Source organism: Kogia breviceps, chromosome 8, assembly GCF_026419965.1.
Source record: "Kogia breviceps isolate mKogBre1 chromosome 8, mKogBre1 haplotype 1, whole genome shotgun sequence".
NCBI lineage: Eukaryota > Metazoa > Chordata > Mammalia > Artiodactyla > Physeteridae > Kogia > Kogia breviceps.
Window position 1 is genome coordinate 108115857 of NC_081317.1, and position 27081 is coordinate 108142937.

At 47.7% G+C, this 27081-nt stretch overlaps 1 protein-coding gene across 1 annotated transcript in view; it reads right to left on the reverse strand.

The window, feature by feature from the left end:
* SCARA5 (scavenger receptor class A member 5) overlaps positions 1-27081 on the reverse strand; it is a 121036-nt gene that overhangs the window by 49336 nt on the left and 44619 nt on the right. Inside the window, exon 4 of the mRNA XM_059071348.2 lies at positions 2787-3461. Coding sequence (XP_058927331.1) covers positions 2787-3461 — 675 coding nt within the window. The remainder of the gene's footprint in view (positions 1-2786; positions 3462-27081) is intronic.

Genomic DNA, 27081 nt, shown 5'->3' on the forward strand with positions numbered 1-27081 from the left:
GGGTGTGGATTTGGAAGAAGACATGCTACCGCCTGCTCTCCTTTGATTTCTGAGACATGAAACCAAAGTGACCCAGGACAAGAAAACTGATCCTCTGATGGCACGGGTTCAAAAGACGTAACAGCTGTTCCACAAACATTCCTGGAGTTCCAGTCACATGTATCACACTGTTAGGTGCTGGGGGACACAGGGGTGGACATCTGAGGGTGATGGGTTGCAAGTCGTGGGCTGGCGACTGAATGGCACATTTAAAATGGGTGAATCCGATGGCATGTAAATTACACCTTATTAAAGCTGTTGAATACAAAATCCCTGGGTTGGATCATTTCTAATTGTGTGTCCTGGAGTAAGCCTGGTATTTTCTCCTGCAGCCTCAGTTGCTTTTCTGCAGGAATCCTACCCGCTCTCCATAGTGAAACCTGCCTTCAACCAAGCTCATAGCTGGTGATGGGGACCCACTTTAAAACAAAATAATGTTCTATTATTATTAACTGGATCTGGAAAGTACCATGCAAATATAAGTCTCCATCATGACTACCTTCTGCTCTGATAAATACAGAATCCCAGAGAAGGGAGACTCCAGTGAGCTAGAGAGGCCAGCGGGTTCCTGGAGGAGGTGGGTTTGACTGAGATGGGAAGGATCAGGGGGATCTGGATCACGAGGAGGACGAAGGAGGTTCTGCAGTGGAAGGAACCGCTGGAGTAAAGCTAAGGCAGTGGGAAAGGTGGGCTGTGTCTCTGGGGCAGGGACAAGACGTGTCCCACTGGACTGGATGCTTCACATAGGGCAGGGGATGCAAGATGGCCGTCTGTGGACCATGTATGACCCACAGATGTGTTGTATTTGGCCCACAGAGTTAAATAATTAAAAATTTCTAGAACATTCCATGTTTCCAGTTTCTCTGGAAAAAATGGGAAGACCTTATCAATGCCAGGCCAAAACGGGCTGGACCTGCCATAGCCCCTACTACTCCCCTGACACCAAAGTCATTTTAGGCATTGACATTGCTCAACTGGCCCCTGCAGACAGTTCTGTTTGTAACCCCTGGTACAGGGGACCAGTTAGAGGAGAAGGCAGGAAAGACAAGCTGGGGCCAGGGGTGTGCTGAAAGGCACATCAGCTCTGGGATCAGAAGAGCTAGGGTTCAAGTCCTGGCCCCATCACCTCCTAGCCTGCAACTGTGGGCAGCTTCCTGAATCTCAGCACATTCATGGTTGTTTTTAAAAGACACCCTGTGAGGGCTTCCCTGGTGGCGCAGTGGTTGGGAGTCCGCCTGCCGATGCAGGGGACGTGGGTTCGTGCCCCGGTCCGGAAGGATCCCACATGCCGCTGAGCAGCTGGGCCCGTGAGCCATGGCTGCTGAGCCTGCGCGTCCGGAGCCTGTGCCCCGCAACGGGAGAGGCCACAACAGTGAAAGGCCCACCTAGCACACACACACAAAAAAAAAGACACCCTGTGAGATACACCTGGCACGGTACCTGACATAGCTGGTGTTCAAAATGGTATTATCATTGTCCACTGTCAGCCCAAGGAGTTTTTGGTGAACCCCGCAGACCTGGGTTCTGAGCAGGGGGTCATGCAGGAAGAGCACATTTCATGAACACTCTGACAGTGACATGCAGGGCAGACAGCGGCCGGAAGGAATGGGGGAGAGGGGAGCGGGGGAGTGGTCAGTCAGGGGTGCGAGAGAGGAAGGTTGGCTGCAGAGGTGCTGATGTTTGTGGATCCCGAGCTAGAGTCCGAATGGAGGCCCAGGCATTTTTGCCATTATATTCAAGAGTGATGAATGAAGCCAACACATTGTTAAAGAAAATAAAACATGTTCTTCTACCTGGATGAATATAGCTTTATAACAGCCTGCAAGGCCAGGTTCAAATTTGGAATTTTCCAACTTTTTGTAGCTCCACCATGTGTACGCTCAGGCCACCCAAGATGGCTGTTCTCTTGCTCTCTGAATATCCCCTGCCCAACGAGTGTCTGCTTCACCTACACCCTAATCACATGACTCATCTTCCTACATACTTGCCTCCGCCCCAGCTAGTGGCTGTTCTTATCAAAGGAGCCTTGAGGGGCGTGACCCTCTGCTAGTTTCCCTGGTAACCGATGAGCCCACCTGACATCAATTCCCAACTGGCAATCTCCCCTTCCCCCCACCCCCACCCCACAGAGAAGACTGCCGCCTTGTCCTGCCCGCCCGTCCGAAGCACACGGGGGGGGGGGGGGGGGTGGCGTCACTCCAGGACCTTGCTTCAGACGTGTAAACGCCCCAATCCATTAAACCACTGATGTCTCTGTTGCTGACTCCAGGCTCGCCCTTCTGTCTTAAAGTTGGGCAAGTGCAGGCCTTATAGGCCTGCGGGGTGCAGCCTAACATCGTGGAACACCATGCAAGGACCAGGACACTGGGGGAGCGCCTCCCTGTCTGGCCTGAGTCCCAGCTTTCCTCCCCAGACCCAAATTCTTGGAGGCTCCGGCTGGCACATCCAAGCTCTGACCACCCAGGTCCCCAGGAGCCATCTTGGCCATTCTCGTGCCTAGGCGTGCAGACAGAGTGCACTGTCTGGGGCGGGGGGCAGCAGGGAGGAGGTTTATCCTGTGCGGGCCTGGAAATGGGCACAGTCCGTTTGGGCAGAACACTCCAGGGTCCTGGAGGGCAAGACTTCATAAAGGGGGAGCGGGTTCGGGTAAGGAAGGGGACCCCCGGACCTTGGGGAGGCAGGTGCGGGAAGAAGGCCTGAGCAGGAAGGCCCACGCAGCCCCCGGGGTCGCGGGCGGTCGGGGGTACCTTTGGCCAGGGAGATGTTGCGCAGCGCGATCGAGTGCTCCCAGTCCTTGAGGCGCAGGTCCTCGGTGACGCTGTTGAGCACGGCCAGCTCCTGCTTGAGCTGCAGCTCCAGGCTCCGGTGCACGAGGCGCATGCGGCGCGCGTCCTCGCTGGCGTTGCTCACCAGCACCTGCAGGTCCCGCAGCCACGTGCCCTGCAGGGCCACGTCGTAAGACAGGCTGAGGTTGAGGCCACGCAGGGCGCCGCCCACGTCGGCCAGCTCGTCGCCCAGGGCGCCCACCCGGCGCGCCAGCCCGTCCAGCAGGCCGGCGTGGCGCCGCAGCAGCAGCTGGCTGCGGTTGCTCTCCACCTGCAGCTGGTAGAGCTCCAGTTGCGCCGCGTCTATCTGCTGAGCCGTGCGGTCGCGCAGCAAAGCCACCGCCTGCTCGCTCTGCGTCGCCTGCGCCTGGAGTCCCCACAGCGCGCCCTCCAGCCGCTGCACCGCGCCCGCCAGCGCCAGCAGCGAGTCCGACTGGTTCTGCAGCGCGTCCTGCGCCTTCCACACCTGCTCGCTCAGCTCGGCCTGCAGCGGGGCCTGCAGCAGCCGCAACTGCAAGTCCCGGAAGCTCTCGTTCAGCCGGTTCACGTTCCGAGTCAGCGCCTTCAGGTCGTCCGGGGAGCTCCGGGGCCTGGACACTGCGGGGGAGGAGGAGGAGGAGGAGGAGGGGTGGGGGAGGGGGCAGAGATGAGGCGGCTGCGGAGGCCCCCGGGGCCCAAGAGGCAGGCCCGGACAGAGCCCGGCAGGCCGGAAGTGCTCAATAAACAACAGATGAAGGGAAATCAGAGGTGGCCATGGCCGAGCGCCTCAATACATCCCCGGTACTGTGCTCAGCCGGTGGTCCCCAAACGTGTCTGCCCATGGGAATCACCTGGCCAGGCATCCCACCTGTCGAAATTTGACTGGATGGGTCTGGGAGGTGACCCGGGCTTTGGAATTTTAAAAAGAGCCCGAGATAATTCTAAGGTGCGGATGGGTTTGGGAACCGGGGACTCATTATGGATGAGGCTGATCCATAAGACATTGTCTTTTTTATATTTTGGAAATGATCAGACATCAGCGGCTCCACGGGCTCACCCTACAATATTGTGTGTCATCCTCTCCACTTTAGGAGAGAGGTACCCTTATTTATCCCCTTTTAGGGCAAGAACTGTTGAAGTTGCCCCAGGCAGAACAGCTAGTAAGAGGTGGCGCCAAGATTCCAACCCAGAGGGCTTGCTTGCTCCGGAACCCAGATGCCTCCCTACAAGTCTGCTAGGGAACTGCCTGAAGGGACCGCAGCAGCAGCAGACTCAGCCAGGCTCTGGGCAACACTGGTAATTCCCACTCCTGAATTCAGGGTCCCATTCCCCCTGGGTGGGTGGAGATGCTTTTACATCCATACCCTCCCTTCTCTGCTTCTGACTTCTAGATCTCCTATTTCCCTCAGGCAAACAACCCATCTCAGTGATTTCCCACCCTTTCCTCTTGGCGAGGTTTCCTTTTCTCGGTTATAAGAAAAGCTATTTCACAATACGAAGGGGAGGGGTGTGCATCTTAATCATTATAAGCTAGCATCCGGTGTCTCCTGGAAGCCCATGGACTGCACTACAAACCCTGGTGCATCCTGGGATGTCTAGGGATGCTTGTTTATTTGCTGTGCACTGTCCACAGCTGTCTCCCTCTCTGCTCTGCAAACCAGAGAAATGGAAACTAGTAGTGGGGGCGGGGTGGGCAGGGTAGGAGATGGGGGCAAGTGAGGCACAGAGGGAGATGTGCCTTGGGAATCTTGGAATGGACAGAGCCAGGGAATTTGGTACACAGCTTGTTCAAGCAGTGAGAAAATTTGGAAGGGGAAGATAGTTTGGGAGGGTGCTGGGGCTGATGCTTCTAGAAGTGCACAGCATTGATGGTGGCCACTCTGGAGGAGATAAGTCATTTCAGATTAGATTCAGAGGCTCACAGTGCTAGCTGGGCATTGGAACCCCACTTCAAATTCTTCCTCGGGACTTCCCTGGTGGTCCAGTGCTTCCACTGCAGGGGGCAAGTTCGATTCCTGGTCGGGGAACTAAGATCCCACATGCCACGCGGCATGGCCAAAAAAAAAACCCCGAAAACCAAACAACAACAACAACAACAACAAAACAAATTCTCCCTCACTCAGCCCTTTAATCTCCAAGCAAAGCATATGCCCAGTCTCTGCATATACCCATCTCTCCACCTCCAGTTAGCTCTAACTGTTCAAATGTTCTACATTCCGTCCCGACTTGAAAGTTGCCTCCCTGTAATTTCTATCCACTGATCCTGCCCTCTGAGATCACATAAAGCAAGTGAATTTTTTTTTTTCCCACAAGACAGCTCTTCAGCATCTCAAAGACAGTTATCACATCCCTGCTACGTCACGATGTTTCTGGTTTAAATCTGTAGTTCCTTCATCTGCTGTCTCACAACAAGCTTCTAAGCCTCCATGTATCCTGGCTAACCTCTTTTGCACATACTCAGTGTGTCAACATCCCCTTACAGGGTGCGGCTTGATCTAAATTTGGTTTTTCCATGGTGTGGAAAGACTGGGCAAAGTATGGTAGAAGGATCGTCAACTTCATTCTGGGCATAAAACTCTCTAACACGGCCCAAAGTGGGTTTTTCAGACTGTCATCATAGAATTTAGGTCTATGCGGTCATCTGTAAAAAGTTTCCCCAATTTACAGATAAAAAGACTGAGGCCGGAGAGAGTATTCGTGATCTGCCTAACGGCATGCTTCCTGACTCCTGGTCCAGTGGTTCCCTCCATTACCCCACTACTCTGGAAAATTAGCTAAAGAGTTGTCAATACAAGTAAAGGTTCTGGGGAAATGAATCCGTGAACCAGTCACAGCCCAAGTAACCACAGGAATTGTCTGCCTAAGAAATCATTGCAGGGGCTTCCTTGGTGGCACAGTGGTTGAGAGACCGCCTGCCGATACAGGGGACACAGGTTCGTGCCCCGGTCCGGGAAGATCCCACATGCTGCGGAGCGGCTGGGCCCGTGAGCCATGGCCGCTGAGCCTGCGCGTCCGGAGCCTGTGCTCCGCAACGGGAGAGGCCACAACAGTGAGAGGCCCGCACACCACAAAAAAAAAAAAAAAAAAAAAAAAAAAAAGAAAGAAATCATTGCAGTCCAGGATTAGATCATGTGTTTGTCCAATATTCGACCCAGATTGCTTGACAAGTATTAGCGACAGGGCAGTTGGAAAACAGAAAGCCCAATATTTTAGTGGCAGTCTCTGCTCTTGATGCTCCAAAGTTCAAAGAGATACTGCAGCTTATCAGAAGTAGTAAAACACGTTTTGTTAATTCTGGTTTTAAAATTGGGATTGGGAGTGATTAAGAGTAACAGTGCAACTACTTGATTTAAGACTCCATTAGCTCAGGCCGGCCAGAGGCAATGCCATGAAGGAGGCAATTTCCCTTAAACTCACTCTCTGCCAGGTCCCACGAGCCCCTTCTTCTCTCTTCAGGTGGTCCCCACGCCCAACTGGTGCCCTGTGCCCTTGGAGGCTCCTGGCCTTGCCCATCAGCCCCCTCCGTTCAGAACCTACCAGCTTTAAGACACCTTCTCTCTGTCCAGAAAACTGGACTGAAACTTGCCCATACGGTAAAAGCTGACAATCAGCTACCCCTTCCAGGAGGGTTCACTTGGGTCTTCGATGATTGTTTATTGCACAACCAATTTCAACATAAATTAAAATAAAAGAAAAAATTCTTCCACCATCCCACAATCTCCAACAAAGCCCACTGGCTTTCCTTCCATTTTCTTCTTCTAGTTCCATCCCTGTGCATACCCACTCTTTACAATTTGATTTCTGGGTTTTTAAAATTTGTGAATGATTATTTTACAAATATTCTCCCAACTTTCATTTATAATTATACTTTTGATGGCTGCCTAAGAGTCTATCAGGGAGGTGTCTTGTAATTTACCCATTCCCAATCATGGAAAATAAACACAGAAAGGTCCCTCCTTCTTTTGAAATTTTTCCTACCAGTCAATTCCCAGAAGTTGGATTAGGAGAGCCAAAGTTATAGACATTTTTATGACTCTTAAAAATTCCAACCCAATCACAAAAAGAAAAATAAATAAATAAATAAATTCCAGCCAAATCGCATCCCCCAACGTTATACCTATTTATAGGTATATTATAGATTTTTAAATGTGCCAGTTTCAGCGACACCTCGGTGTACACTTACAGCTTTCAAATGGTTAATTTCACAGATACAAAACGATACCTTGTTATCTTATGTTAGTATATTTGCATTTAAGAAATGGCTTTTTCAAGGCCATGCATTAGCTCAAAGGAATGTTACAGGCATTTTAGGTACTCCAGCTAATCAGAACAAAAGTATTTTGAGGGGTTAATACTCTTCAGGCATCCAATCATGCCGTAGAAGCCCAGAGCAGCCTCCCCCTTTTGGGATCACTTACCTACCCCAGAAGTGAACTATCCTTCCAACAGTCACAGTGTGTTCTTAGCTCACATTATCCCCACCCCCTCTCATCCGCCATTTAATTCCTTCCAGATGTTTGCTGTCCTCTACAGGGAACAATTCTTCCTTGAGTGTGACTCTCTTAATTCATGTTTATGCAAACAGTTCATTTATCTCTCTGCCTGCTGTATTTACTTTTAATGTGCTTTAACTATGCTTCAACTTTCATACTTTCACAAGGGGAAAATAAATTATAGAGTAACAATAATAACTGACATTTCCCGAGTCCTACGTGCCAGCCACTCTTCTAAGTGCTTCCCGTATTAATACACTTAATTCCATAACAAGCCTATGAGATAAGCGTTGTTATGATCCTCATATTCCAAACGAGGAAACTGAGGCACACAGAGGTTGAGAAACCCACAAGGTCACACACTGGTTGACGGAGGAGACTGACTTTGGGCTCAGGCAGTTTCGGTCCAGAGTTCCCCTTGCGATACAGCCTAAACGGTGGGAGGCACAGAACAAACTTTTTAACAGAAACACACAAATATGGAATCAAGCTTGAAGGTAATGAGTTCCCCATCATAAACCCAGACGGGAGTCAGGCTGCTTGGCAGGAATCATGGATTCTAATTGGGATTCTGATTCAGTATTAATTGCTGAATACTAATGAATGTGTCAATATACACTTTATAATAATATATGATTAATGTAGTAATGTCTGTCTCAGGTCATGCCCTGGGCTAGGTGGGTCGCATAGACACGTCTCCTGCAGCCTTCCTACCCACACCCCAGCCCTGAGATGTCTCCCTGTTCCATAATTGTCTTCTATGTTCATTAGAAAATGATCACATGCTGGTTAAACCAAGGTGCTCCAGATGTCACTGACCAGAGAGGATGTCTTCCCCCAAAACATCAGGCACACCCACAGTGCCAGCAAGGAAGGGGAAGTATGTATGAGTTGGGAGGAAGAAAGCTAAGCGTTCTGTTTGAGGTTTGGTCACCTAAACCTTGGGCATTGGTGTTAATAACCCTTTATCTCTGTACAAAATTTCACATCCATTACCTCCCTTAATTTTCACTATAACTAATCTCAGGAGGTAGGAAGGGCAGGTATTCCTAATCTCATCGAAGGGTGAAAAAAAGAGGCTCAGAGAAGGCAAGAGATCCCAGAAGCATGAAATAAGGATGGGATGGGGTTCTCTGTCCCTCAGTCCAGTCTTCTGTCCTCCACACCTGCTGCAGGGAAGGTCAGTCCCATACTGAACTCCAAAGCCTACATGGGGAAGCAGGGCAGGTGATGGCATTTATTAAGCACCTACTGTATACCAGACTCGGTTCTCATTTCTTGCTAGGAGCGGCTTCCTTTCCTCTTCCCAGCACACTTGTGAAGTAGGAATTCTGCCTGTGTTCAGATGAGGAAGTGCGAGAAGGTGGCAGAGCATGAAAGGAAGCTCGGGCTGCCCGGTCTCTGAAGGCCCTGCTGCCCCCCCCCTTACCCCCCAACCCCCTTACACAAAACAGCAGAAGGTATCTGCCTCACTTTCTACCCAGACCACCTGGGCAGAGGCCCTGCACCGGCCCAAGAAGCAGGAGGGACTTGTTAGAGGCTTGGGGAGGGGGGTGGCATGAAGAAATAGCATCCAAGTTTGATGGAGGCCCTTGGGGAGGTAGATGCTAGAACACTGCCAAGGGCCATACAATTCTCCTGTGGTCCTCCCAAGCCTACGGGCAGAGGGTATCACCATTTCACAGATGAAAAATGGAAACGCAAGCGATGAAGTAAGTAACTCAAGGCCATCTGGAAGTAGGAGGTGGACCTGCCTGGCTCTTTCACTGCCTCATGCAGCAGTCCTGCCTTGTGTTCATTTAGGCTGACAGAAGGAGGGCAGGTATCAGAATTCATAGAGCATCACATTAAGGGCAGAGATGGGAAAGGATGGGGCTGAAATGAAACTACAAGGTAAGCACCTCAATTTAAGCACCAAGAAAAAGACAGGGGCTTTCTTTCAGGAGGTCTGCAACACAGGGTTGGATTTCCTGAGCTCTGGAGACATGTGACTTTAATAGAAAATTAATTTAAAAGTGGAGCATAATATTCATTCAGAATTGCATAACGAAGAGGTAATCAGTAGACCTTTGGCACTTAAAGTGATGCCCATTTTCACTAGGGCCCCCCTATTTCCAAGAAGTAGGAGAAAACCAGGGCCAGCCTCGTGCTGTGTGACCTGTGCAGTGACACACAGCGCCACGTGCAGAAGGGCGCCGTGCTTGGGGCTTACTGCTCTGCGGTCACTCTCTTGAAATTCTGCATAATTTTATCTTCAAACGCATGCTTTGTAAGTGAAGGGCTGAGGCAGGGGAAATGAAGCAGATTGGGGTGGGAGGGTATTAGGGGACATTCATAAGGACCCAAAGAGGAGGGCAGCAGATTGGCACATTTGGGGTGAGCTTATTTCCTTATTTGCTTTTTTTTTTTTTGGTGGTACGCGGGCCTCTCACTGTTGTGGCCTCTCCCGTTGCGGAGCACAGGCTCCGGACTCACAGGCTCAGCGGCCATGGCTCACGGGCCCAGCCGCTCTGCAGCACGTGGGATCTTCCCGGACCGGGGCACGAACCCGCGTCCCCTGCATCGGCAGGCGGATTCACAACCACTGCGCCACCAGGGAAGCCCTCATTTGCTTTTAAGAACCACATGCCCTTGTTCCTAGCTCAGCAGGATGTCCAGGATAAACATTTATAGTCTGGAGACTGGCTTCTCCTTTGTCTGTGGCCTCACCAGCCCCTGCTCACACAGAAGGGAGCCGGGAGCTTGCAGCCGAAGCTCAGAGCATCAGGAGGCCCTTTGAGAAGGAAGCCAGACAGACTCTCCATCTTTGCACAGGTGGTCTGAGCTTTTTGATGCCCAGTCCATCTGAAGACTCATCAACCAGTGGCTCCTGGGGCCACAGGCTTTGCCCACATAGGTGTGACCTCCTGAGAGCCTACCTGCAGTGGCCTTTGTCAGTTCAGAGGCTGGTAGGGCTCCCTAAGTAAGCAAGCACAGGTGGCCAATTCTCGATCTTACAGGCAGGATCCAACAAAAAGGCATGAAGGATGCACACTACCTGCCCCCTGGAACGGTGGGTTGGCTGCAGCCCAGATACCCATCCTTTACACATAGACCCTGACTCTGGCCCACGCATGAGCACAGACTGGGAGCTGGAGGGTGCATGGAGCGCGGGCTGACTGGAAGCCGGCGGACAGCCATGGATATCCATATTAGGATGGCCTGGTACAACCTCATAGGAAGAAAAACCCCACCAACATGTTGATTATTTTCCTCAGAGGTGTGGCTGGATATTCTGCGCTCCTGGCATAAGCATTCCCTTTGGTGGTCCAAACAGATGGAATCTCTGATAATTCACTGTTGATTACTGTGGAAAATGGGATCCAAGACAAATTATAACTCAGAAGGCTCCTCTTGGAGAACATATCCCCAGGATTCCCATTTCGGAGGCTAAAGGATCTGAAATTATTACCAGCAATGTCAGGAAACCCAGCATTTTGATGGGGTGCATACGTCTAATAGGAAAGAGACCAATTCTTTGTGAATTTGCAAATGGAATTAGGGACTTGCTATTTAGACTAACACAGTGCCTAGTGCAGAATCTTGCAACCTGGTAGCTGGTCAGTAAATAGCTATCAGATGAATACGTGAATGATTGAAAATGGAGAGTGGTAGGAGGCACAGAAGTGCCCACATCTCTTCTTAGAAGAGCTTGGAGGACTTCCCTGGTGGTCCAGTGGTTAAGCTTCTACTGCAGGGGGCACAACAGGTTCGATCCCGCAGGCCATGCAGTGCACCAAAAAAAAAAAAAAAAATGCCTGGGCCAGTGGAGGAAACGGGGGCAGCCCTTGGGCCCAACCTCGCTCTCTCTCAGGCCACCGTTTACTCTGGCCAGGGCTACAATGACCGACTTCAGGTAGGTGTAACCCGGCAACACCGCACTTCATTCGCACCTCCGGTCTCCAGCTGTCTGCCCCCAGGGCTTCTGTGACTTCTCAGAATCATAGGAACCATCTGGACCTCATCTATGCATGGCCTTGCCACTCAGGGTAACCCTGACCTATGCAGGAAGCAGCTGGTGGATAAACACGCTCCACAGACAGACAAGTCTGCAGCTTTTACTACATAGCCCCTTGGAAAGTCCTGGAAGGACTGAGCTCTAGCAGCCACAGCAGAGACCGGCTCAAGAATACATCCTTGTAATTGTTTTCCCTCCTTTCTGATCCCTCCGGTCCCCAACTCCTGCTTCCCAGGATCACTTTTCACAATAAACTACCAAGCCCGTGTCTCTTATCTCCAAAGAAATTCCAGGCTAAGACAAGAAGCATGCCTTCTTCCCTAAGCATAAAGAGGCCAGCTCTCTTCCCATCTGCCTTTTTGCAGGTTCCCTTTTCACATCCTGATGCCCTGTTGTCCTAAGAGCTCACAAATAAGTTTGAATTGGGGATATTCATTTGTTCATTCATGCATTAAGTCATTCAATACATGTCTGTGAGGTACCAACTCTCTATATGGGTTTGGGCAGCAGTAAATACACAGAAGTCTAAAATGTAAGCTTTCCTATCAAGAAATTTATCATTTACTTAGGGAGAAAAGCACACACAAAAGGAACCTGTCTTAAAACTCTTCTAATGTGTTTCCAAATGTTCTTTGGGAAAAGAAAATCCAAACCCAATATTAAGATTATCTGAAGAAGCTGAATGTAATGAGTGTATTGAGTGAACTTTCTTTAGTAGTCTAGAGTGGCTTCTTGTCAGATGCCCCTGCCAGCGGTGCAGAGAGTGAATTGCAAAGAACAGGACCTGGAGGAGGTGTGGAAATGCAGTAGGAGGCTGTTGTCCTGGTGACAGAGGAGGGCCTTGGAGCAGGGCCACGCCTGTTAGGACAGAGAAGAGGGACATACAAGACACGATAGAGAAGTAACATTGTTAGGACTCTGTGGCCTCTTGGAATTGGAGGTTGAAGAATAGGAAGGCTGTAGTGCTGTTGAATGATATGGTATCAGCCTGGAGGAATCAAAATGCTATTTTGGGGCTTCCCTGGTGGCGCAGTGGTTGAGAGTCCGCCTGCCGATGCAGGGGACACGGGTTCGTGCCCCGCTCCTGGAGGATCCCTCATGCCACGGAGCGGCTGGGCCGCTGAGCCTGCACGTCCAGAGCCTGTGCTCCGCAACGAGAGAGGCCACAACAGTGAGAGGCCCGCGTACCGCAAAAATAAAATAAAATAAAATAAAAATGCTATTTTGTCGGGGGCAGGAGGGGGTCCACTTTTTTAAAAATTGAAGTATAGTTGATTTACAATGTTGTGTTAGTTTCTATATAGTTTCAGAGACTATATAGTCTTTTTCAGATTCTTTTCTGTTATCATATATTACAGGATATTGAATATAGTTCCCTGTGCTATACAGTAGTTCCTTGTTGTTTATCTATTTTATATATAATAGTTTATATCTGCTAATCCCAAACTCCTATTTATCCTTCCCCTACCACCTCTTCCCTTTGGTAACCATAAGTCTGTTCTCCATGTCTGTAAGTCTGTTTCTGTTTCATAAATAAGTTCCTTTGTGTCCTATTTTAGATTCCACCATATGATAAATCATAGCATAAAGTATTTGTCTTCCACTGCCTGACTTACTTCACTTAATATAATAATCTCTAGGTCTATCCATGTTGCTGCAAAATGGCATTATTTTATTCCTTTTGCATGGCTGAGTAATACTCCATTGTATATATGTACCATGTCTTCTATATCCACTCATCTGTCGATGGACATTTAGGTTGTTTCCATGTCTTGGCTATTGTAAATAGTGCTGCTATGAACATTGGGGTGCATGTATCTTTTCAAATTAGTGTTTTGGGGTTTTTTTTTTTTTTTTTATATACCCAGGAGTAAAATTGCTATTGTTCTATTTTTAGTTTTCTAAGGAACAACCAGACTGTTTTCCACAGTGGCTGCACCAACTTACGTTCCCACCAACAGTGTGGGAGGGTTCCCTTTTCTCCACACCCTCTCTAGCATCTGTTATTTGTAGACTTTTTTATGATGGCCATTATGACTGGTGCGAGATGGTACCTCACTGCAGTTCTGATTTGCATTTCTCTAATAATCAGCGACGTTGAGCATCTTTTCATGTGCCTCTTGGCCATCTGTATGTCTTCTTTGGAGAAATGTCTGTTCAGGTCTTCTGCCCATTTTTTGATTGAGTTGTTTGCTTTTTTGTTATTGAGTTGTATGAGCTATTTGTATATTTTGGAAAGTAAGCCCTTGTAGGTCGCATCATTTGCAAATATTTTCTTCCAGTCCATAGGTTTGTTTTTCTGTTTTGTTTATGGTTTCCTTTGCTGTGCAAAAGCTTATAAGTTTGATTAGGTCCCATTTGTTTAGTTTTGCTTTTATTTCTATTCCCTTGGGAGTCTGACCTAAGAAAACATTGGTACAATTTATGTCAGAGAATGTTTTGCCTACGTTCTTTTCTAGGAGTTTTATGGTGTCGTGTCTCATATTTAAGCCTTCAAGCCATTTTGAATCAAATTGCTGTAGATAACCAACAGCCGATGCAAAGCTGGCAAGAGTAATAATGTAGATGACAAAATCAAAACTCAAAATTATCTTAATTGATGCGAGATCTCAGCTGAAGGCAAGAGGATTACATATAAAAGGGACAAATGTGGTATATTGCATTTACAATCAGACTCTCAAAACAATCCCTGGATTCAACATTAGTTAGCTCTTCCTTGTCACATTCTTACCAACACCTCAGACACTCCATGTACCTGTGCTACTTAATCCTCAGAACGACCTGTGAAGTAGGCATTATTTATTATCCCTGTTTTAAAGTGAGGAGAGCTAAAGCTCAGAGAAATTAAGTACATTTCAGAGGTCTTATAGCTAAGAAGGGGCAAAGCCAGAGTTGGGAGCTGGGTGTTCTGATGCCAGCTGCAAAGGCTCTCCATCAGACTCCTCTTGGCTTCACATCACTGTGGGGGAGCGGGGGGAAAGCACTCACTATGAAAACAAAGTGGTGTGATATTATAATCAGGGGCTGTAAATAAGATGATTTCTTGTGGTTATTCTAAGCTGTACCTGTAATCACCCTGCCAAGCTTCAGTGGGCTATCCAGGGAGAGGCAGGTCTAAAAACCATTCTACTCATGGATATGCTTGTTATCATGGTTTCTTTCCTTTCTTTGTCTTTATTTTTTATTTTATTTTTTCCTTCTTTTATTTATGCATTTTTTAAAAGACAAATAAGTGGTATATTAGTTTGCTTGGGCTGCCATAGGAAAATACCACAGACTGGCTTCCCTGGTGGCACAGTGGTTGAGAGTCCGCCTGCCAATGCAGGGGACACAGGTTCGAGCCCCGGTCCGGGAAGATTCCACATGCCACGGAGCAACTAAGCCCCTGTGCCACAACTACTGAGCCTGCATGCTGCAACTACTGAAGCCCGCATGCCTAGAGCCCATGCTCTGCAACAAGAGAAGCCACTGCAATGAGAAGCCCACGCATTGCAAAGAAGAGTAGTCCCCGCTCGCCACAACTAGAGAAAGCCCGCACGCAGCAACGAATACCCGACACAGCCAAAAATAAATAAATAAAATAAATTAATTTAAAAAAATACCACAGACTGCATGACTTAAACAACAGAAATTAGAAATTAATTGTCTCATAGTTCTGGAGGCTGGAAGTCCAAAATCAAGGTGTTGGCAGGTTTGATTTCCCCTGAGGCCTTTCTCCTTGGCTTGTAGATGGCTGTGTTCATCCCGTGTCTTCATGGCCTTCCCTCTGTGCATGTCTGTGTCCTAAACTCCTTTTATGATAAGGACACTAATCATACCGATGTAGGGCCCAACATGGTGACCTCATCTGACTTTAATCACCTCTTTAAAAGTCCTGTCTCCAAATACAGTCACATTCTGAGGTACTAGGGGTTAAGGGCTTCAACATACCAATTTTGAGGGGTACACAATTTAACCCATAATAAGTGAGGGCCGGGCTTCCCTGGTGGCGCAGTGGTTGAGAATCCGCCTGCCGATGCAGGAGACACGGGTTCGTGCCCTGGTCCGGGAAGATCCCACGTGCCGCGGAGCGGCTGGGCCCGTGAGCCATGGCCGCTGAGACTGCGCATCCGCAGCCTGTGCTCCGCAATGGGAGAGGCCACAACAGTGAGAGGCCCGCGTACCGCAAAAAGAAAAAAAAAAAAAAGTGAGGGCCTTTACTAGAGATTAACTGGGAAGAAGCTGGGGTGGAGAGTGAAGGTGGGTGCTTATTTCCAAGCCTTAGTCACATCCTTAGGTGGTACTATCCTGGCCAACTCAGAAGAGCCTAGAATGCCACCAATCTGAGTGTCACGGAGCCAGACGGCCTGGAGATTTGAGGACCAAGTCCCTCTTCAAATCACTGACGCCTTTGGGTGATGATGCACTCTTAGGACGTGACAATTTCATCTAGAAACAAAAATCTAGTGGGGAATCTTCTCTATACTTTAATGGGGCTTGTTGGTCCTTTATTGCAGTTATTTCTACAAAGTAGCCCTCAAAGACTTACTAATGGAATATAGTTATAAATAAATAAAGACCTCTCCTGACAAATTTAGACCCTTATTCTCAAACCACACATGGAAAGGAGAGTCCCATTTAGAGAAAAGTGACTCGCCCCATGGTACACGCTCATTGATTTTCCCAGGCACCTTTCTTTGGCATTTAAGCTGGAGTCCCCATTGATATACAATATAATAAAACCCTAAGCTATAATGAAGCGATCCATCAAGAAGAAGGGGTTGGGGTGTAAGTACTGCTCTTTTAGAGCCCAGAGTTGATCTTATCTCCAGCAGTTTTCATTCTATTTGAAAATGAAAGTAAAACAACAACACAAAAGAAAATGAAGAAAACCTAAAACCTAACTTGCTGGATTTCACTTAATGCACGGCCCTTCTATATACAATGTACCCACCCATCATAGAGCATAAACTCCCCTCTAGCATCTCATGTCATCACTGGGCTAGCAAATGGACCATTCACGTTTTTTAAAAGATACAAATAAGTGTTTGAATGTTATTAAGACACGAGACAGTTTCATTGGGTCATGAATAATTCACAAGAGAGGAAACTTTCATATTCGGCACTTATTCATTGCTGGACACTTGACCACGTGTGGAATATCGGATATCCACCCCAATCTTTTTATGTTTTTATAGCAGTCCTCAGAGTTAGATGCTGTGGGGAAACTCAGGGGTTTGGTCTATAGGCAAGATACTTACATCAGTGTGAAAATTAAATGTATGCGGTGCAATAGGTACTTTTGTGCTTCACAACCTCATGTGCACTACCCCTGCCCCCTGGCTCGCCAAGCCTGGGCCCATGGTTGGTTACTGGGGAGATTAACTGTGTGGGCTCTAGAGAGATGGCCCAGCGTGGGCCATCAGAGCTGGGCTCTGTGCTCAAAGGTGTGGACAAATCTCTTTTTCAATCTGGCATCACAGTTTCAACCTCCAAGGCTGCCTTTTCCATGCCCCTCCGTGGGACCTCTTGTCCCAGTCCTTCCATCCCAGAAAGGTGCACTTCCAATCTCAGCAGGAATCAGACAAGACAGCGGCAACATCGGGCCTTAGAGGAACCTTGGCGACCATGTGGATACCCCTCCCTCTTTCACAGACATGAAAACAGAGTCCTAGACAGAAGGGCCCTCTTGCCCCAGGTCACACAGGGAGACAGAGGTGTAGATGAGATGATTAATGCCATGGTCCTGCCACTTAACTGAACAGAAGAAGAGAGAAAACTAACATTGATGACTGTCCACTCAGTATCAGATAGTGGGCTGGGGGTCATGGATTTTATCTCAGGTGATCCTTTGAGATCGTCGTTCGTATGTCCAGTTTCACAAATGAGATGTGTTCTGTATTGTATCTGTGAGTATACATACAGGCATGCCTTGTTTTATCATACTTTGCTGTATTACACTTTGCAGACACTGTGTCTTTTACACATTCAAGGTTTGTGGCAACTCTGCATGAGGCAAGTCTATTGGCACCATTTTCCCAACAGCGTTTGCTCATTTTGTGTCTCTGTGTCACTTTTTGGTAATTCTTGTAATATTTCAATCCTCCATCTCCCGGTAAAAAAGATTACAACTCTCTGAAGGCTCCGATGATGGTTAGCAGTTTTTAGCATTGGAGTATTTTTATTTTTTTTTATTTCTTTTTTATTATTATTATTTTTGTTTGTGGTACGCGGGCCTCTCACTGTTGTGGCCTCTCCCGCGGTGGAGCACAGGCTCCGGACGCGCAGGCTCAGCAGCCACGGCTCACGGGCCCAGCCGCTCCGCGGCACGTGGGATCCTCCCGGACCGGGGCACAAACCCGCGTCCCCTGCATCGGCAGGCAGACTCTCAACCACTGCGCCACCAGGGAAGCCCTGGAGTATTTTTAAATTAAGGTATGGACATTGTTTTTTTAGACATGATGTTATTGCACACTTAACAGACTATAGGATAGTGTAAGCATAACTTTTATATACACTGGGAAACCAAACAATTTGTGTGACTTGCTTTAGTGCAATATTCACCTTATTGTGGTGGTCTGGACCCAGACCCACGCAATCTCTGAAGTATGCCTGTATATATAATTATTTTCTGTATATTATGATGTTTTGACTTCCTAAGAAACCTTTTTTGGCTGGGGAGAGACAGCTCTTCCTGAAGCTAGGATGCAAAGGACCCAGAGGGGAGCATCCTTTCCTATCCAATCTGGAGCCACACCTCCTCTCTCTGGCCCCAAGAGGCAATATTCCTCTGCCTTGATCATTCCAGGGCCAGGTAAAAGGCAACTAGAGACCACCTCTATAGCTCAAATCCACCAAAGTTATTCAAGCTAGCTAATCCTAAATTGCTTACCTTGCCCTGCCTTCTCTTTCTCACAGAAACCCCGAGAAGGGCCGTGGCCTAACTGTTCCCCTCACTCCTGTCTTCTGCTTCCTGATGCTTCCCCACGTGGCCCTGTGTGGCCTTCGCGCCTCCTGTCTCTGGGACCTGTGAGTACAATACACTTCGCTTGAGCCTCTGTCTCCTCTTGTGGCCACACATGCCCGGCCATCTCATAAAAGAATACATGACATGTTCATATCCCCAGTTCTACAGATGAAGCTCAGAGAGACTGAGCAGCTTGTTCCAGAAAACACCATGTGCAGATGGCAAACCCAGATTTAAACCCCGGAGTTTGTGCCTTTTTGCTCTACCCCATGTGTGGTCCATCCCTCTGGCGCCAGCAAGAGCCTCCTGGTGCTGGGTTAGAGGGCCCCCCTCCGTCTCTCCAGTCCGCCTCCAGCCACAGTCACATGAGGCCATCATCTGAAATCAGGGAGGGCAGCGAGCATGTTTCTGTGTTTCTATCTTTCTGGACAATTTGTTCCATAAGTGCTTGTTTTCAAACAGCTCAATATCAGTCCCCTAGGGCTTCCATGCAGCTTTTGGTTGGAGTCCTGTGAGCTCTCCCCATTGGCTGATTTTCTCAGATCCATCTTTCTTCATTTCTTGAGTCTGTCATAAAGTATTTTGAGGAGGTTGGAAATTATTCCCACTAATAAACATGTGAGGAATCTGAGCCAGACTTGCCAGGAATCTTGGCACTTATTGAGTTTCCTCTTTTGGAACACGAGGTTTGCAGCCAATGTGTCAAATCTCTTATATCTTTGTTCTTCAGAACTCAGACTCATGGTACAGTTAGCTCATGGATGCTTTGAGCTAAAAGTGACCTTAATAATCATTTACTTCTCAATTTCAGATGAGGAAATGAAGGCTGAGAAAGGTGATATGAAAACGTCCCAGGTCATCTAACAATTGGTGGCAGAATCAGGGCTAGTACTCGTATGTCTTGAAACCCAGTTCACATCTCTTTCTACTATACCACACTATTGTCCAGGAAATCAGAATAAGGTATCCACCCATCCATCCATCCATCCATCCATCCATCCATGCGAATCATTATCAACAATAATGCAAAAGCATTTTCACCCAAACAGGCAGAGTTTTTCCAACTAAAAACATTGACACCAAGAGTAAGAGATACTTTGAAACATTAACTGGTCCCCAGAGTATCTTGCATTATTAGATTGGATATTGTTAGTATTACAAAAATATTTACTACTGCAAAAGAGTCATATGAAATGGTGCCAGTGACAATCACGATGTGATATTATGTGGGTTCAGCGCCTTTTCTACAAAAGGGAAACATTTAATGATGACTTTTAACATATTGCAATTTAAAAAACCCCCAAACACTGCATGTATCTCACATGTACAACCGTCCAAAATCTGACATCTTGGTGTGAAGTGCAGATTATATAAAGGAAGTGGATTTGAGAATGTCATAGACTCTGAAAATTGGATGCGTCCTCACACGTAGATTAGAAAGGAAGGAACATCGACCTTAGAGTCCAAAGACCTGGGTTCAAGTCCTGCCCACCACTTCACTGGCTGCTCTTGGACAAGGGAATTCAAGGGAAAAGGGAGTCTCTCCCTTTTCATCTGAAAATAGAATTAACAACATCTATCTGGGGTGGGGGCGCATTGTGAGGACTAAAGAAAAGAGTAAACTCTAATTGAGCACTTATTATGGGCCAGGCACTGTGTCGTGTTTTAGGGAGATGTTATCTCATTTGAGGAAATCAAACATGTGGGAAGAAAACCCCAGCTCTATCGTGAAGGCCTATTCAAATGCAAACTATTGGTGTTCAGGTAACCCTCTACTCTAGCTGCCTTCCCTTCTTCCTTCATTGATTATCGGATTAGTTGACATGAATATTCATAATGGTACATCGAAGAGTTGTACAGAGCTTTACATAATTGTGTACTTTTCACCAGCACTTAATCCCCATTTACATTAGAGGAAGAACTGAGGGCAGTGAAAAGAAATGGTTTTTCCACCATCAGCCAGTGACAGCCAGGCCTTGAGATGCAGTCCCACATACATTTATCCCTCATCCTCCTCCCGTTTGTGACTCTCTGGGGTCCCTGGAGGTGAAGAAGACACCCCACCCCCCGCCCCACTCCTTCCCCTGGGACCCGGTATCATTGGGTACTTTCCACAGAGACCCAAACACTGATCCCCCTCTTTTCTACCACCGCTACCAAGCTTGTCAGCATTCCCACCAGGGGGGGACCTGCCACTGCCTTCAATGGGCAGCTTGATCCTAGTAACTCGACCTCCTCCGTTAGCCCTCCTCCCGCTACGCCTGAATCACTGCTGTGCCCAGATTCAGACCTGCTTTCAAATGCCCAGGCCTCTGGGGGGTTTCCTACTTCATACTCATCAGTGAGAAACCCCGGGCAGCCGCATGCCCCTCCTTTCCTTGCGTTACTTCTTGGACCCCGTAGAAGAAGACGTGTGCGGACTTGGCTCATCCTTGTGCTGTTGGAATACACCTGGAGTTGAACTGCCTTGAGTGGGATGGTAGGCTGCAAAAAAATCCCCTTAGCTGCTATGCAAAACTTTCTTCCTGCTCCTTGACGCCCAAGCCTACTTCGTCCCTCATTCTTAGAAGTAACTCTGGACGTACTTTACCAAGGATATGAAAGCCATGAACTCTATGTCCTCTGCACCTCGCAGCCCTGCAGGCACATTGTTTCCTCTAAGATCAGGGAATTCCCCGGTTGGCCCAGTGGTTAGGGCTCCACGCTGTCACTCCTGGGGACCTGGGTTCAATCCCTGGTCAGGGAACTAAGATCCCACAGGCCACGCATGGTGCGGCCAAAAACCAGAAAACACATTGTTTCCTGTAAGATCAGAGTGAGAAGCATCCCTTTCCCTTCCCAAGATGACCCGCTGCCTCTGCCCTCCGTGCCACACCCCTCAGCTCCACACAGGAAGGTCAGTGGTGGGGACGGAACGTAGAGTGCCTGTGATTCCTTCAAGGGCTCAGGCACGGCTGGAGCGCCAAGTGGGGAGAGAGGACGGGGTGTTCATGGATTTCCTCCTAAATAACGAAGATTCCGCACAAGGTAGACATTAAATTTTTTTTTTTTTTTTTTTTTTTTGCGGTTCGCGGGCCTCTCGCTGTTGTGGCCTCTCCCGTTGCAGAGCACAGGCTCCGGACGCGCAGGCTCAGTGGCCATGGCTCACGGGCCCAGCCGCTCCACGGCATGTGGGATCTTCCCGGACTGGGGCACGAACCCGCGTCCCCTGCATCGGCAGGCGGACTCTCAACCACTGCTCCACCAGGGAAGCCCGTCATTTAAATATTTGAAGACAGATCCCCTTTCCTTAAAGTTTCAAGGCCCATCACTACCAAAACCATTCTCCTTTGAATGTGTTTCGGCTTGTCTGCAATTAGCAGTAAATGTTTAACAACTGATTCTCCAAGGGAAAAACAAAAATCCCTCTTTGTGGCACTTGCCAATTTCTGAGGTGTAAATACTCCCGCTATGGCCAACATCAAGGTACCGACAGGACATCACAGTTCGGAGCTGGGGAAAGACACCTGTAATTGAAGCCGGCCTCAGCACTCCAGGGTCTGTGTCCACCTGTTAACTCTGGTGTCACTGAGGTGGGCTAGGAAAAAACACCATTTTATGACCAGCTTTGTGATAACTGATTCAGGCAATAATTATCGGTGGATGATAAAAATCACTGAGTGAGAGGCTGTTGGGAAACAGTATATCTACACAGTATCAAAGAGTCTCCCACAGATCACTTCTTAATTGGAAAGGAAATAAAAGGTACCTTTACAGTAGATGAAGACCTCAACCAAGTGATCAAATTTAACATCATCAGTAAAGGAACAAAATGACATAATATGCCCCTGATGCAATTCACTGAGCAGGATTTATGAAATAATTCTGCCACAAATGTTTAACCGATATCTAATCATGGGGAAACAAACAAACTCAAATTGAGGGACATTATACCAAGCAACAGACCTGTGTCCTTCAAAGATATCATGGTCAGGAAAAACCGTCAATGGCTAGGAGTTATTTTAGATAAAAGAATGACTAAAGAGACATGGTAACTGAATGGGTAATCCTGGCTTTGCAACCGTGTACAAGCCCCTGTGTCCTTGTCTTCTGAAGTAAAATGCTGACTCAAGAGTAATGATTGGGAAATGTGAAGATGAAGAAACAGAGAATAGCCGTTGGGCTGGGGAACTGGTAACAATTTAGACTATAAATCTTCCACGTTGCAGAATCACTGAACTCCCAGTTCCCAGAAAGATACAGATAAAGGCCTGACACACATTCCTAAGTTGTCTGTCCAGGAAGCTGACCCACCAGATGAAAACTGCTGACCACAGGAGCAGGGACCCCTAGACCGGTTGAAACCGGAGGGTTGATGATGCTTGAAACGTCACCTTGGTGCCAGCCAATCCGAGAATGGTCCACGAGCTGATCACGCCCTGCTCCTTGAACACGATAAAACTCCTCACTACCCCCTCCAGGGTGGGTCACACAGTCTTGAGGCGCTAGCCTGCTGTGCTCCCCTGTGCCTGCTGGCAAAGCAATAAAAGCTTCTCTTCTCAGGCTTCCCTGGTGTCACAATGGTTAAGAAATCACCTGCCAATGCAGGGGACATGGATGGGTTCGAGCCCTGGTCCGGGAGGATCCCACATGCCGTGGAGCAACTGAGCCCGCGTGCCACAACTACTGAAGCCCGTGCACCTAGAGCTTGTGCTCAGCAACAAGAGAAGCCACCGCAATGAGAAGTCCACACACCACAATGAAGAGTAGCCCCTGCTCGCTGCAACTAGAGAAAGTCTGCGTGCAGCAACAAAAACCCAATGCAGCCAAAAATAAATAAAATAAATTTTTTTTAAAAAGCTACTCTTTTTTACTTCACCCAGAACTCTGTCTCAGTGTTTCTATCCAGCACCAGTGAACAGAGGCTGAGTTTCAGCAACAGTTTTGATCCTGCAGCAGGTTAAAAAAAATGTTATGGAAGCAAGTTAATTATGTACGACATATTTACGATTGTATTGTACCTACATTAAATTTCCGAATGTAAAAACTCTAAGTGCTGATATAAGAGAATTTCCTGGGCTTCCCTGGTGGCGCAGTGGTTGAGAATCCGCCTGCCAATGCAGGAGACACGGGTTCGTGCCCTGGTCCGGGAAGATCCCACATGCCGCGGAGCAACTAAGCCCGTGAGCCATGGCCGCTAGGCCTGTGCGTCCGGAGCCTGTGCTCCGCAACGGGAGAGGCCACAACAGTGAGAGGCCCGCATACCACAAAAAAAAAAAAAAAAAGAGAATTTCCTTGTTCTTGGAAATCCATACTAAAGTATTTAGGGGTGAAGTTTACAACTTACTTTCAAATGGTTCTACAACAACAACAACAAAATAGTACTAGTAACAATGAGAGAGGATAGGAGAGAGAGAAAATGTAGCAAAATGTTAACAATTGAGGTACCAAGATGAAGCCTATATAGACACTCATTATACAATGTTTCCAACTTCTCTGTAGGTTTAAAATGTTTTTCAGGGCTTCCCTGGTGGCTCAGTGGTTGGGAGTCCGCCTGCCGATGCAAGGGACACGGGTTCGTGCCCCAGTCCGGGAGGATCCCACATGCCGCGGAGCGGCTGGGCCCCTGAGCCGTGGCCGCTGAGCCTGCGTGTCCAGAGCCTGTGCCCCGCAATGGGAGAGGCCTGCATACCGCAAAAAAAAAAAAAAAAAAAAAAAAAAATGTTTTTCAAAATAAAAAACTGAAACGACAGGAAAAAAGGACAAATGGGAATTGCAGAGTTGTCTAAACTATGTGGGGCCAGACAGTACTGTCACCTCCCTTATTCTACACACTGCACCGCTATTAACATGACTCTGATGGCAATAGCTTTTGCTGAGCTGCTGTATATACAGTTACTCATTCTGCCAAACTCAAACCCTGAATCCCCCTTTAAAATTCCTGTCAAGTGTACCTTCCCTATGCTGGAACACAGGACCTCATGCTCATCCAAGTAAGATTCTCAGTTTTGGGCTCTCTCTCTGGGTTTCAGGCTCATTTTGGATTCTAAGCCTGCATTCCTTTGAATGGAACACAGATCTCTGTGAACCGCAAGAAACAGAAACAGGTTATCTGGGGTTGAACTACATGCGACAAAATTTACTGAGCACGTAAAATGTGCAAAGCAGTGGACTGGGTACAGAGAAATCAGCAATAACTAAATAAGATTTGATTGTTGATTTCAGGCTTCTGGAAGGTAAGAACTAAGCCTTTACACACCCTTGGTCAACCTCTAGTATTCCCAGAGCGTGTAGTAGATACTTGATAAATATCTGATGTGGCCTCACATAGGTAAGCAGGAAAAAGGCTTAAAGAGCCAGTTTCTTAAGAGATGCTACAAGTGATAATCAAATGTATGAAAATCTTCCTGAGATTATTAGTTATCAGAGAAATGCAGAATAAAACAAAATGAAATCTCTCTAAAAATAATGGGACGGTGCTACACCACGCTGGCAAAACTAGGGTGAAAACTTGTACGTGTATAAATTGCTGATGATAGGGCTTCCCTGGTGGCGCAGTGGTTGAGAATCCGCCTGCCGATGCAGGGGACACGGGTTCGTGCCCTGGTCCGGGAAGATCCCACATGCTGCGGAGCAACTAAGCCCGTGAGCCATGGCCGCTAGGCCTGCGCGTCCGGAGCCTGTGCTCCGCAACGGGAGAGGCCACAACAGTGAGAGGCCCGCATACCGAAAAAAAATAAAAATAAAAAATAAATAAATAAATTGCTGATGACAATATCAAATACTTTGGAAAAGCAATTTGCCAAAATGTATCAAGAGTCATAAAAATGTGCACATCCTTTGTTCAATAATCTCACCCCTGGGAATTTACCCTAAGGAAACAGTCCAAAACAAGGGAAATGGGATAGCACAAAGAAATTCACTGTATCCTTGTTTGTAGGGGTAAAAAACTGGGGAAAGTCATGACTGAACCATTTAGGAATAATTAGATGATTATACATCCACTTGGTAGACTTTGATGAAGCCCTAAAAATGACAGCTATGAGGTCTATTATGTCACAATGTGGGAAATGCATATGCTTTAATATTAAGCAAACATACACACATAGATCAAGACTGGGATTCTTAAAAATAATTGATTTTGGGGGCTTCCCTGGTGGCGCAGTGGTTAGGAACCTGACTGCCAACACAGGGGACACGGCTTGGAGCCCTGGTCCGAGAGGATCCTACATGCCACGGAGCAACTAAGCCCGTGCGCTGCAACTACTGAGCCTGCGCTCTAGAGCCCACGAGCCACATGTAGTGGCTCTGAGCCACTACAACTACTGAGCCCACGTGCCACAACTACTGAAGCCCGCACACCTAGAGTCCGTGCTCCGCAACAAGAGAAGCCACCGCAGTGAGAAGCCAGAGTACTGCAACCAAGAGTAGCCCCTGCTCGCCGCAACTAGAGAAAGCCTGCAACTAAAGCACCCCCACCAGAAAGCCTTCCAGTCTCCAGAACTGTGAGAAAATAAATTTCTGTTGTTAAAGCCACCTGGTGTGTGGTATTTTGTTATGGCAGCCTGAGCTAATACAGACTGTTGTAGACAACCCAGCCAGGCAGGGGTCACTGTGCTATGACCAAGAATCTGGCAAACAGAAGACCAGATGCGATGGACTGGTCATTATCGACACTCCAAGTGTACCCAGGACCACAGAGAATCTCACGAGGTCCCTTTTATCCACTTTAGCGCAGTGGGTGGAATGTGAAATTTGCAGGCAGTGGCTCTAAAACTTGCTGTGAGACAGAAGCACCCAAGTCACTCTGAGGTTATAGCCTGGAGATTCCGATTTAGGAATGGCCTGGGCCCTGACAAGCTGCATTTCTAATAACAACCCTATCCCATTTCTGTTTCAGTGACATTGCTGTGCTGAGAGCTGTGGGATGATGAAAGTTTATTGTCTCCTCAGCTTTTGGTTTTCTTCTCTAATTTCCTTCAACCTCTTCTGTCTCTCCCAGCAAACAGAGGGCCCAGGTGGTCAGAATGTCCTGCTGAACTTTCAAGTACAAAAATCCAAAGGGCAAGCAATTTGCACTTCTGGGGATACTCCCAACAGAATTGGAAACATGGACTCGAATAGATATTTGTACACCCACACTCATAGCAGCATTATTAACAACAGCCAAACGGTGGAAGCAGCCCAGGTGTCCATTGATGGATGAATGGATAAACAGAAAGCAGAATATAGAGAGACACACACAATGGAATATTACTCAGCCTTAAAAAATGACAGCAGTCCTGTCACATGCTACAGCGTGGATGAGCCTGGAGGACATCAGCTTCGTTAAATGAAAGAAGCCAGTCACAAAAGGACAAATACTGTCGAGTCCACTTATATGAGCTTCCTAGCGTAGTCAGATTTGCAGAGACAGAAAAGCAGAAGTGGTTGCCAGGGTCTGGGGGGAGGGGAAATGGGGAGTTGGTGTGTAAAGGGCACAGAGTTTCAGTCTGAGAAGAAGAAAAGCGTTCTGGAGATGGATGGGGGTGAAGGTTGTACACTGTGAAGGTACTTAATGCCACTGAACTGTACACTTTAAAACGGCTAAGATGGGGACTTCCCTGGCGGTCCAGCAGTTAGGACTCCGCGCTTCCACTGCAGGGGGCACGGGTTCGATCCTTGGTCGGGGAACTAAGATCCTGCAAGCTTCGTGGTGAGGCCAAAAAAATGTAAAAATAAATAAATAAAACAAAATGGTTAAGATGTAAGTTTTACTTTATGTCTATTTTACCACATCTAAAAAACAAATTCTAAAGGGGGAGCTAGGGCTTCCCTGGTGGC